This window comes from Rattus rattus, chromosome 2 (assembly GCF_011064425.1).
Source record: "Rattus rattus isolate New Zealand chromosome 2, Rrattus_CSIRO_v1, whole genome shotgun sequence".
In the NCBI taxonomy this organism is placed as follows: Eukaryota; Metazoa; Chordata; class Mammalia; order Rodentia; family Muridae; genus Rattus; species Rattus rattus.
The window spans coordinates 228,378,829-228,390,533 of NC_046155.1; the positions used below are offsets into that span (position 1 = coordinate 228,378,829).

Here is an 11,705-nt window from a genome sequence, read left to right on the forward strand (position 1 = left end):
GCTATACTTTTCTTCTGGAAATGCATCGTCTGTTATAATGTGTCCCCAAGAGTCCTTGTTATTAAATCCTTATGATCACGAATGCCTCCTAAGAACATCACCCCCACCCCCTACCCCAGGGCCTTTCCTTCTTTCCCCCTCTTTGATACTCCATGGCTGTGTACCTTTGAAGGGGAAGCAGGGAGAGTTGTAATGTGGCCTGGTGATTGAGTGGCGCGGTTCTTAGATGAAGGGCAGACAGTCAGTGTCTATAGAGCGGTGGTTTGGCTCTCTACAGATCTGGGGGAACTCTGTTCAACAACACTAAGGGACTGAATTTTGGTTTAATTTGGATTTAAGGCGTTGGCCTGAGAAAACACAGGACTGTGTCGTCCTGATTACCATTTGAAATATTTCTTTAGAGCTCATCAGTATTTGTAAGGTGGAAATACAAGCATACTCCTTTTCAAGGATCTGCCTGATAATAAATAGGTTATGTTCCTTTTGAACGGAAACTCTGGGTGTCGCTTTCTGACAGCTAGGCTGTGTGTCTTAGGTGGGGGTGTGTCTGGATATCTTAGGTGGGGGTGTGTCTGGATGTCTTAGGTGGGGGTGTGTCTGGATGTGTTTTAGGTAGGAGCGTGACTGGATGTGTCTTAGGTGGGGGTGTGTCTGGATGTGTCTTAGGTGGGGGTGTGTCTGGACCACCATTCATGCCACATTTCTCTCTACCCTGGCAGCATGGCCGTTGTGGGATCCCTGAAGCCCTGGTGCAGAGATACGCGGAGGACCTAGATCAGCCGGAGAGGGATGTCGCCGCCAATATGGACCAGATCCGTGTGAAGCTGCTCCGGAAACAACATCGGATGGCGGTGAGCGGCCCACATTTTTGGGGGGTGTGGGGGAGGGGAGGCGCACATCTTTCTTCAATATATTTAGTTACAAGATCACTACTGATAGGTATTGATAACACAAAGACTTGCTAGAACCCAGGGAGAAAATAATACCGTCGTCAGCCTAGACTTGGAGTTTATTTTTCTGGGTTTCGTGCATATTAGGACAGGGCTCTACCACTGAGCTGCACTACCAATCCATCATTATTTGTGTTTGATTCTTTGTTTTGCTTGTTTGTTTGTTTACTGAGAGACACGGTCAGGTTAGCCTTCAATTTGTGATCTTCCTGCCTCAGCCCCTTCAGTGCTGAGATTGCAGGCACATTCTCGGATGCCCAGGGCTACGACAGGTTTAGAAAGACCAAGAGGGAGGAAGTCCGTCATAACTGGGAACACCTGTCTTTAAAATCCATACACGGGACACCGAACTTTAGCATTGTAAGTTCATCCTGGAGCTCTGTGCGTACCCCATAGAAACTGCAGCTGACAACAGTGTGTTATGTCCTCGTCGGCACATCTTTATCACATCTTTATTCTTCTTATACCCGAGAGAAAGGCGTGCGGATTAGTGAAGTGATTCATGCCTCCTGAGTAGCTCGGCTTAGCTGTTGTGTGACTTTTACACCATGCTGTATGCCCTAAGTATGTAAAACCTCTACTTCTCAATTTTAAACCAGTCATTTCTGTGCACATGTGAGATAGTAAAGGTCCAGTCTTAAGTCTGATGGGTTTTGCTTATCAGATCATGAATATATATATATATATGTATATATATATATATATATATGTATACACACACACACACATATATATATATACACACACATATATATATACATGCTGTGAACCACCATGCTTGGCCCTGTACTACTTTTATAATTCAGTTATCAGGTCCAAACCAAGGTCGACACTTCGTTTCTGTTTATAACATTCAGATTTCCACATCTGCGTTAGACTGCATTCTGTGGTTTGACTACAGGGTTTCTGTAACACATGCTTCAAGGCCCTTGGAGTTGAGAGAGGCTGAGAGCGGATAGGAGCCCGTCCCCTGCACATCAGCACAGCACCTCCTACCAGCTGATTCCGGCTTGCACGAATATTGTCTGTTGAATAAGGGTTCTCCCAACTAAACAGAAGCTCAAAAAGCTGCCGAGCCCTGTCAGGAGGCAGAACATTTCTCGTAGGAAGCACGGAGGCTGCATTTTCTTTTTCCTATGTTCAACGTGACAAAAACATGGAACGCTTCACGAACTTGCGTGTCAGCCTTGCACGGCGGCCGTGCTAATCTCTGTCTCATTCCGACTTTAGCGTATGTGCCGCCAAAGTGAGCACCTGCGAATCTGTCTCAGTGAAATCATTTTTTAATTATTGAGATTTCAAGGTTTTTATTAGGTGAATATTCCATAGCTTAGCTAATTACATATCTATCAGTGTTTAGGGCTCGCTCCTTCCTTTTTATTTTAAATGATGTAGAGGAAAGCAGCTTGCTTTAAAACATACCTGTGGACGGTCCGATGACACCTGAGGATTTATTCTCTGGTGAGAGTTTGCTTCATCCAGAGCATACTCGGTGAGCAAAGAACATAAACACGATCACTTGAGCTTTATCTCCAGGACCCGTGTGATAAAAGCCTATGCGTCACGGCCCTAACTTTCGAGCCTGTGTGTGGGAGGAGGAGAGACAAGTGGGTCCCGGGAGCTCACCGAGCACCCGGCCTAGCTGAGTCAGCAAGTCCCAGATGAAAGCCAGAGACCCTGTTTCAAAATAAGAGATGGGTAGCTCTTGAGTAAGGACATGGGAGGTTGACCTCTGACCTCCGGCCTCTGGCCTCCACGCATACAATGTATGCCTTTGTAAATCTGAGTACATGCACAATTGTATAAAATTTTGTAGGTTTTTTTTACACCCTGCAAATCTCCTTCAGAAAGGCAGCCTTCTATGCACCTAGCAATAAGATTCCAAGGTCCTTTTCTCTGTCCTATTCAACTCAACGTTATTATGTTTTAAATTATTGATGAACGATATACATTTAAATATTTAATTTTCTAATTGTTAATATAGAGTCAAAGTACAGTAGAAAATACATTTTATAAAAGCCCTACCCATTGAGTATCTTTTTTTACACTGTCAGAGACAAAAATAGCAAGACAGACATAAATCCTACACAAGTAATTGGGGTTTGATCTAGCCCAAAATTCCTTCTGGAATCTTCTGGGGGTAGTTCCGTAAAAGTCTTTTACTTTTTTTTTTTTTTTTTTTTTTGGGTTCTTTTTTTTTCAGAGCTGGGGACCTAACCCAGGGCCTTGCGCTTCCTAGGTAAGCGCCTACCACTGAGCTAAATCCCAACCCTTGAGCAAAGCTCTTAATGTTGACTTTTGGCGTCTCTTAGCCATGACGTAGGCACTACCGTCTTTCTCAGCCATACGAAAGGTAGCTCATGGTACCCGTGCAACCTTCGTGACGTGGCTTCTCTTCTTTGTACAGATCCCAAGTGGCGGGCTGACGGAAATCTGCAGAAAGCCCCTCTCTCCCGGATGTGTTTCGTCCGTGTCGGATTGGCTCATCTCCATCGGCCTGCCCATGTACACGAGCACGCTTTCTGACGCAGGGTTCAGCGCGCTGAGCCAAGTGCCTTCCCTGTCCCACACTTGCCTTCAGGAGGCCGGCATCACAGAGGAGAAACACATAAGGAAACTGGTAACCGCAGCCAGACTCTTCAAACTGCCACCAAGCCCTGAGGCCATGTAGCCAGGCCCACCGTGGCCCTCCCTGGACAAGAGCCAGCCTTTCACTGTGCTTAGGAAGCCGATACAATCCCTCCATCTCTGCTGGGGTTGACCTGACTGGGAAGAAAAGTACCCACTCGGGGCTCACGAACTGCAGGATTAGGACTCAGAACTGAGGGCCCACTCTTCCTGAAAAGTCCTCCTCTCCCGCCCCTCGAGGACATCGATGTGGCTCTCTTTGATGCCCAAAGGCAGGACAAGCACTTGGTTCTGTTTTCAGACACAGAAGAGCTAAGATGCCGACTCCTTGCAAACACTGTTCGACCGGTCTGTCTTTGTGCTGGCAGAGGACTAGGAGGACAGACAGCCTGCTCGTGTCTGATCGTGCCCTTGCGCGTATCTGTTGGTCACCCGGCTGGATGCCCGAGCCCGATGGGCTTAGCTAGGCCAAAGCAACAGACTTGGAGTTACTGTATACTATTGACCCTGCTCATCTGTTCAAAAGCTACGACAGCTGACTCTACCAAGAACAGAGCAGTCCTCCTCTCCTGTAGATAAACGAGAGACATTTTAATTGCTTTCTAGCAATTAGCTTTTATTTGCCTTAATATAAACTTTTAACCAGTTATCTATCTAGTGTCCACAACCCTTACTTAACCCTAGTTCCAGATCTCCAGCTTAGACTGCCATCTAACGTGTTTGGGATGTTTCCAGCAAAAATAGCCTTTTTCTTTTTCTTTTTCTTTTTTCTTTTTTTTTAAAAACAATCTCTTTCTAACATGGCTTATCTTATAGGGGTGACTACCAGGCACACATTTCACGTTGACTTTTAGTTTCTGAACTAACTAGAAATTCAGTAAACCTCGGTCGGGATTCACAGAGGGGCACGCGTGTTCTCGTGCATGTGAAGTAACTTCCCATCAGTCTACTCATTTTACCAAGTGGCCGCCAAGGTGGCCATGGTGTTGTAGGATTTACACGAAGTCCTGACCCCATCCATCCCCAAGTCCACTCATCCGCTAACGGATCACCTTTGCAGAAAGTCATCGTAATGTTGCGTATTTCAGAAAGATATTTTTTTTTTCTAAAAAGGGAAGTAGTTTACACTCAGTTCCTTAAAGTTCTTTTTGTCTGTGTGTTTTTAATTTTTTTTTCTTTTTGGCCAGTTCTATAATTATTATTATCTTTCATTTGTTACCTAGATAAGTGTTTTAATTCAAGCAAAGGTTCATTATGGAGCCAGATAAACCACATCCGCCGTGTGTTAAATATTGCATATTTTCAGCTGGTTTTCTTTTTTTTCCCCAATGGTGATTTCCACGTAATCTACCCTCCTTTGGTCTGGCGCTTGGCTTCCTAACAGTTGGCAGATTTAGACAGGTACACGTGCTCCATTGCTTACAAGGACCATGTGAAGTCTCAAGTTACCGTGGAAACAAGGCCTGGATACAAGGCCTGGATCTCTGATAGTTCATTGGGTTATTAACATTTGATTTCCGTCAGGAGAGAAGGGCAAGTTATTTTATTAATAACAAAGCCATCCTGGCCATATGGTTTATACAGCTGGATCCATGTGGATCTCAGGTGATCCCCACCCCCGCCATTTTAGTATGCATTGAAAAGTAATAATAACGATGTTTGGTTTGTTCGCTTCCATTCGCCTTCTATAAGACGCCATGTGGAGAAGTTGAGGCAGTTTAGAATAAAAAGGTAAAGGCATGAGATTCCTCCTGGACTCTTAAAAAGGAGCTCATGGTTGGCCTCTTGGGTTAGGCATAGCCCACCCAATGGGTAGGGGGCGCAGGGTTCTCTGCCTGTTCCAGCACCCAGGAGTTTCACATGCTCTTGTGGGGGGTTTAGCATTGGAAAACAGGCTTCTCCTCTTGCTTTTGAAGTAACCCTGGCCCAACCTTGCAAGAGACTGCCCTTAGGATTTTAGCTGAGTGAAGAGAGAGAAAAACTAAGCAAAAGTCCCATTGGAAGTACCAAGGGAGGAGGAGAAATCTCATGGGAATTTCCCAGTTTCAGTTCATTCTCGGTATAGCGTTTTCTTTTTTAAGTCAATCGAGGAGGTCTTTAGAATGTCCAACAGTAGCTTTTATCACTCTGGAAATCACTGCCTTCATATGGAGAATTAAATTCAGGGACCACGAGTTTAGTGTGAATGTCTGATCTGAAGGGGCTGAGGTTTGTTTCTTCCTTCCTTCCTTCCTTCCTTCCTTCCTTCCTTCCTTCCTTCCATCCTTCCTTCCTTACTTCCTTCGTATTATGTTTGTTTGGTTTTCTTTTTGCTTTGAACGTTTCATTTGGTCTGAGAAAAGACTGAACGTTAAGTGTATGGCTGTGAGGAGGCCCGGGGCGGCCTGTGGCTGTTAGCAGACAGGCGGCGGCCGGGCCGGCTTTCTCAGTAGCCACTTTTGATCAGTTGCATTTGGTACAGGATTTTTGAGTGACAGTGAAAATTGTTGTCTTTGGAAAGCACAAAATTAACCTGGAAAGGCGTTCCTTCGGCTCAGGTAGCTACCCAGAATGCGTGTGATTTGCGTGTCTCAGCTGTCTGCAGAGAAAGCAGCTGCCTAAACTACTATTTACATTCCCAGATAACTAGAGCAAACAGCTTTTCACGGCCTTGTATATTTGGGGGCCCTTTTCTCTGTCCTGACCCCAGGCGTGGATGAAATTGGAAATGATCCCTCTGTGAGAAATGAATCGGCATAGCGTGTTTTCACAACTGTGGCGGAACAGACGTAGATTCCCAAGTCACTGCTGTGTGAGGACTGAGTGAGTTTCCAGAAAAAAAAAAAAAAAATCTGACTGTCTTGAGTCCATGTTATCTTGATTTTTAAATTGATAGGGGGAAAGAAAAAAAAAAACCCACAAACTGTCAAGCAAGTTCTATGACAACTAACAACATTGCACTTTCTGTATATGAAATCAATATTTAAATAACTTATTTTTCTCCATTGCTATTCTTAAACATTGTAAGTAGCTGTAATATACCAGTACGTTCTTGCAATTGCTTCAGCCCAAGAAAGCTGTGTATTGTTTTAAAACTGTAAAAAAAAAAAATTATTGTGATGATCCATTTAAAAAAAAAAAAAGGAAGGTGGACAGAAGGGTTTTCCTGTGTATCAAAACTGTCTATAATAATGTCATCTATGTACCTAGGGGGAAAAGTAAATAAATTTCTTCAGTCAAATCTGTTGCTTTGGGTGTTCCTGTGATGTTTCAAAAATGGGAGAAAAATGAAAGGTTGAGAAGGTTCAGCCCCTGCCCCACCCCTCACCCCGAGCTGTCTGTGCCTCTGATGTCACTGTAGGAGCACTGGGCTACTGAACCCAGTTTCGAGCTCTGGGTATCAACACTCAATCCCCACATTCACACAGCAAGCGTTTTACTCACTGAGCCATCTCCCCGGCCCTACTCATTTCAGATACCGGAAACTACTGTCTGCCTTGCCCAGGGTACCATTTTCTTTCTCAGTACACAAGAGTGAGTCATAATTGGGGCGCCTTTCAAAAGAGAAATGTTTGGAGGTCCTCCCCGCTCTAAGCTTACTCTCCAGTGTAGAATCTGTCGCCGTAGAAGCGATTGACTAACCAATAATTCACAGTGAAACGGAATAGCCAAACTCATCTACTGAAAGAAAGATAAATCGGGTTAAGATAGTCTAGGAGTCAGCCAACTTGACAAAACCGTCTTTCCGATGCTGGCGAACTGGGGTTGGTATAATAACCCTGATTTGGCTTGGCCTGGTTTGGTTTTTGTGGTGCCAGGGTTTGAACCCGGCAGTTGCATATGCCAGGAAAGTGTTCTGCCCCTGAGCTACAGACCCATCTCCCAAAGGGTGCCAGAGATGACAACCATTCCTTGAGTGTATAATTCACGCACTCGAACAAAACAGGCCGCAGCACCTCTCCTGTCCTGAGAGCGAGTTCACTCTCCTCCCCATGGGAACAGTGCCTGGTTTTTCACACATATTTACAAACAAAACGCCACGTGCATCCCACAGAGTCTATTCATTCGTGTTTAAACGGAAATATTTTGGAGACCTAGCATCAGCGGCGTTCCATTCTCTTAAAGGCTGTGTAGTATTCTGTTGTCCAGATTATTTAACCAGAACTCTACAAGCATGAAAACTTTCAGTTTTCAGGTTTATTAAAAAAAATGATTATGTATATGAGTACACTGTAGCTGTCTTCATGCACACCAGAAGAAGGCATCGGATCCCATTACAGATGGTTGTGAGCCACCATGTGGTTGCTGGGAATTGAACTCAGGACCTCTGGAAGAGCAATCAGTGCTCTTAACTGCTGAGCCATCTCTCCAGCCATCCACGAGTCTTTTAATGATATTCTCTCTCTATCTTCAAGCCTCCCAAGATACATGCATCCCAAATCCTCAGGACAGGCAGGTCCAGGATCATCTCTTCCTAAAACTCAGAACAGTCTGGTGGCACCAAGTCCAGGAAGGATGAGGCAGTCCCAGAATTGTCTCTCACTGCCCTATCAGTGACAGCACCTTGTACCAACTCTCCCCAGAGTAAACCGGGAGATGCTTGTCAAGATGAACCGTATGCTGAAGCCCTGACTATGGCTCCTGTGGCCTTGTAAGCCTACTTGGGTCCTCCTCAGTAGGGATAGCATGCCAAGTTCCGAAAGCAGAGAGCCAGAACCTCCTCCTCCTCTCTTCCTCCTCTTCTCCTCCTCTCCTCCTTCTCTCCTTCTCCTCCCCTCCTCCTCCACCCCTCCTCCTCCTCTCCTCCTCCTCCACTCTTCCTCCACTCCTCCTCCTCCTCTCCTCCTCCACTCCTCTCCTCCTCCTCTCCTCCTTCACTCCTCCTTCTATCCTCCTCCTCTCTTCCACCACCTCTTCCTCCTCTCCTCCTCTTCTCCTCCTCCTCTCCTCCTTCTCCTCTCCTCCTCCTTCCCTCTTCCTCCTCTTCTCCTCCTCTCTTCCTCCTCTTCTCCTCCTCCTCTTCTCTTCCTCTTCTCTTCCTCCTCCTCTCCTCCTTCTCTTCTCTTCCTCCTCCTCCTGCTCCTGCTCCTCCTCCCCTCTCCCCTCCTCTTCTTCTTCAGACTTTATTTTACTTCATGTGAGAGAGATATGCATATATGTGCATATATATCCCTTGGTGGCCAGATGTACATTCAAGGTGGTTGTGAGCCACTTGTTACTGTTGCTAGGAGCCAAACTGGGGGTCCTGTGGAAAAGCAGTAAGTTCTCATAATCACTGAGCTATCCCTCCGTCCCCCAGGGCTTCTTGTTACTGGAGTATTTAGAGTAGAAGCCTAGATCCTCGTGGCCCTGGGAAGCTAGGCTCAACGTATCAATTATTCCACATGTAATAGTGGAAAATGGAGAAAGATCTATTCAATGTGGCTGCACCGAGAACAAAGAGGTTCAGTGAACCCCAAGTCCGTCTAAGAAGTCCTGACCTGGTGTTTGTTTAAATAAAGCTGAATCCTGGCCCGTTGTAGTATAGTGAGTCGTCAGAAGTGAAATCTCATCTGAAGAGAGCAGAGATGGATCCTCTGGCTGCACAACTGGCTTTGCCTTTTCCTTCCAGGTTGACACTCTCAGGAAATTCTAGTGGCTTAGAGCCTATTGTGCTGACACAAGAGTGGGCCCAAGAGTGTCCCTAGACTTTTCACCACACCACTACCACCACACCACCACCACCGGGAATCTCCCCTCTGTGGTTTGCTTATTACCTCAGCTTAGAGACACCCCAGATAACCACCACTTGTCAAACATAACTAACTTTCCCCAGAGGGACCCTCCAGACCCAGGCTCTTTCTCGAGGCGCTGAAGTCTAACTTAATACAGAATCAACAAGCAATCCCATGCAGGAGCTTAAGCCTGAAACAGCCGATCCCTGGCCAACCACAGCCAACAAGCTACAGTTAATCACAGGTGACCAACTTAATCTGAAGAAGGCAGTGGCAGCCCGGTCCACTGAACTTGCTCTGGACCTGACTTTAGACTTGTGCCCAGAAATCGCTGGTTAAGTTGTAGATGGGGCTCTTTGAAAGGGCTCTGGTTCGAGATCCAGACTCCTTTCATTGAACTAATACATTTAAGTTAGCGAAGACTTTTCAAGCTACGGCACTGGCCCAGCCTTGTCTCCTACTACCCCAGCTTTATTCTCGGTACGGGCGCTGGGGTTTAGGATCTGGGCAATGGGATGTAGAAGAAAAATTAAGAGGCTGTACTCTGCAGAGAAGATACATGGGTCTTTTCTCCCTCCTTCTCCCCCTCTCCCTCCTCTTCCCCCTCCCCCTCCCTTCCCTCTTCCCTCTCTTCCCTTTCCCATCCCCCTCCTCTCTCCTCCCTCCCCCTCTCCCCTACCTCTCCCTCTCAGTTAGATTTATGTGTTTTATTTTACAGTAAATGTTTTGTCAGCATGTATGTATGTGCACCACATGCATGCTTGGTGTCCACAGAGTTCAGAAGAGGGTGTTGGGTCCCCCAGAACTAGCGGTAGGGATGGTTGTGAACCACCGTGTCAGTGCTGGGAGTTGAACCTGGGTCCAGTAACAAGTGATCTTAATGACTGGGCCATCTTTTTCACCCTGGTTGTCTCATTTCTGGTACTATGGTACGATATGTCCTCAGTCCAAGTTTGTGACACAACTTGTTACTGTTATAGGGTAGGAAGCAGGGAGGAGGAGGTGGAAACAGCTGTTTATTAGAGGAGAATACATTTTGTCTTTCAGTGAACTCTGGGTAGCCGATTGTTACTACCTGTGTTTCACCAGAATGAAGAGTGGGAACTTTGTTTCATTTTGTCCTGTATTCCCAATGCTCCGATCACTACCTGACACCAGGACATGCTGAAACAAACATTAAGTAAAGCCACCATAGGACTTTTCTTAGTGGTCTTTAAACCTGGCAGGCAGGGTCTCACATTGGACCTTTGCAAGTTTTTCTCTGCCTGGAACGCTTTTCCCCAGAAAATCTCTGTGGCTCACACCAACTGCTCTCATCTCTCAAGTCTTGATCGGACATCTTTAACCTCATCCCTACACTGAGCCTTTAACCTCACCCCTACTCTGGACCTGCACCCGCTCAACCTTTCTAACCCTCACCACCCACCAGGCAGGTACCTTATAGAGTATGTCTTGCTGTTTCTTGTCTGTCTCCCCTGCTGCAACTTAAAATCCAGGAACGCACAGGTTTGCTCTCCAGTACACCAGAAACCTCACTGCTTTACACATAGTGTTTGCTCAACGCACTAGCTCCTGAACCCTGAGTGACCGCTGACAGGTTGACAGGAGCCTCTGGGGTCATACACGATGATGAGGGGGAGAATATACAACAAAGCAGCTGCTAGCAGCCCATCAAAGATCTAACTAGCATGTGTGCATCTGTGGCTTTTCTTGGAAGAAATCAGAGCAAACTATGAATCTCAAGGCCTCTTTCAGCAAGCACGCACGTGCCTAAGGAACGGCGAATGCAGCACGCGGCCACCAGAGGGCGCCGGTCTGCCAGACCTCAGAGAGGATAGGAGGCTGCAGGTAGAGAGAGGATCGCCAGGGACCTATGGGCTGGCCATGCAGGATAGGGGCCAGAGGAGGACCCAGGGACACCAGCACCAAAAATGAAGGTCAGCAGCAGAAAACAAAATAAGATATGTCTCAGAGTTCCCTGTATCCAAAATATCATTAAAACACTCTGGGAGTTTGTGATCCTCAGAAACTATAAACTCTATCTTTAAAAAAACAAAACAAAAACAAACAAACAAACAAACAAACAAACAAAAAAACTTTCCGTGTCTTTGGTTCCTAATGTATCTGATTTATTCTTCCTTCAGGACTGGGGTGACCTGACTTAGATTCCTGAATGTTGTAAGAGTCTCTTTCTCTGTGTAGCAAGTGCCCTCCTCCCTGTGAAGGGAACGGACCGGGGGAGGGGCAATGTTTTGGCTACACTAGAAGTTCTCGACTTTGCATACTACACTGTGAAAGAACACCAGGTTCATTTTTGAATACTTTTTTTTAAAGTGTGTGTGTGTGTGTGTGTGTGTGTGTGTGTGTGTGTGTGTGTGTGTTCTGGTGTTAAACCTAGGTGGTCTGGTGTGGCAGTGACCCCCTTACACCCCTT

At 46.1% G+C, this 11,705-nt stretch overlaps 1 protein-coding gene and 1 non-coding gene across 3 annotated transcripts in view; one reads left to right on the forward strand and one right to left on the reverse strand.

Annotated features, from left to right (window-relative positions):
• The window catches only part of Sash1 (SAM and SH3 domain containing 1), a 165,470-nt gene extending 161,806 nt beyond the window's left edge, over positions 1 to 3,664 (forward strand). For both annotated transcript variants that reach the window (XM_032894991.1, XM_032894993.1), the window contains 2 exons: positions 720 to 851; positions 3,358 to 3,664. In XM_032894991.1, the coding sequence (XP_032750882.1) occupies positions 720 to 851; positions 3,358 to 3,621 (396 nt within the window). In that variant the 3' untranslated portion in view covers positions 3,622 to 3,664. The remainder of the gene's footprint in view (positions 1 to 719; positions 852 to 3,357) is intronic.
• LOC116894885 lies at positions 2,101 to 2,204 on the reverse strand. The gene has a single exon (XR_004387094.1). It is a non-coding gene; the product is annotated as a U6 spliceosomal RNA (small nuclear RNA).
• Positions 3,665 to 11,705: the final 8,041 nt, after the last annotated feature.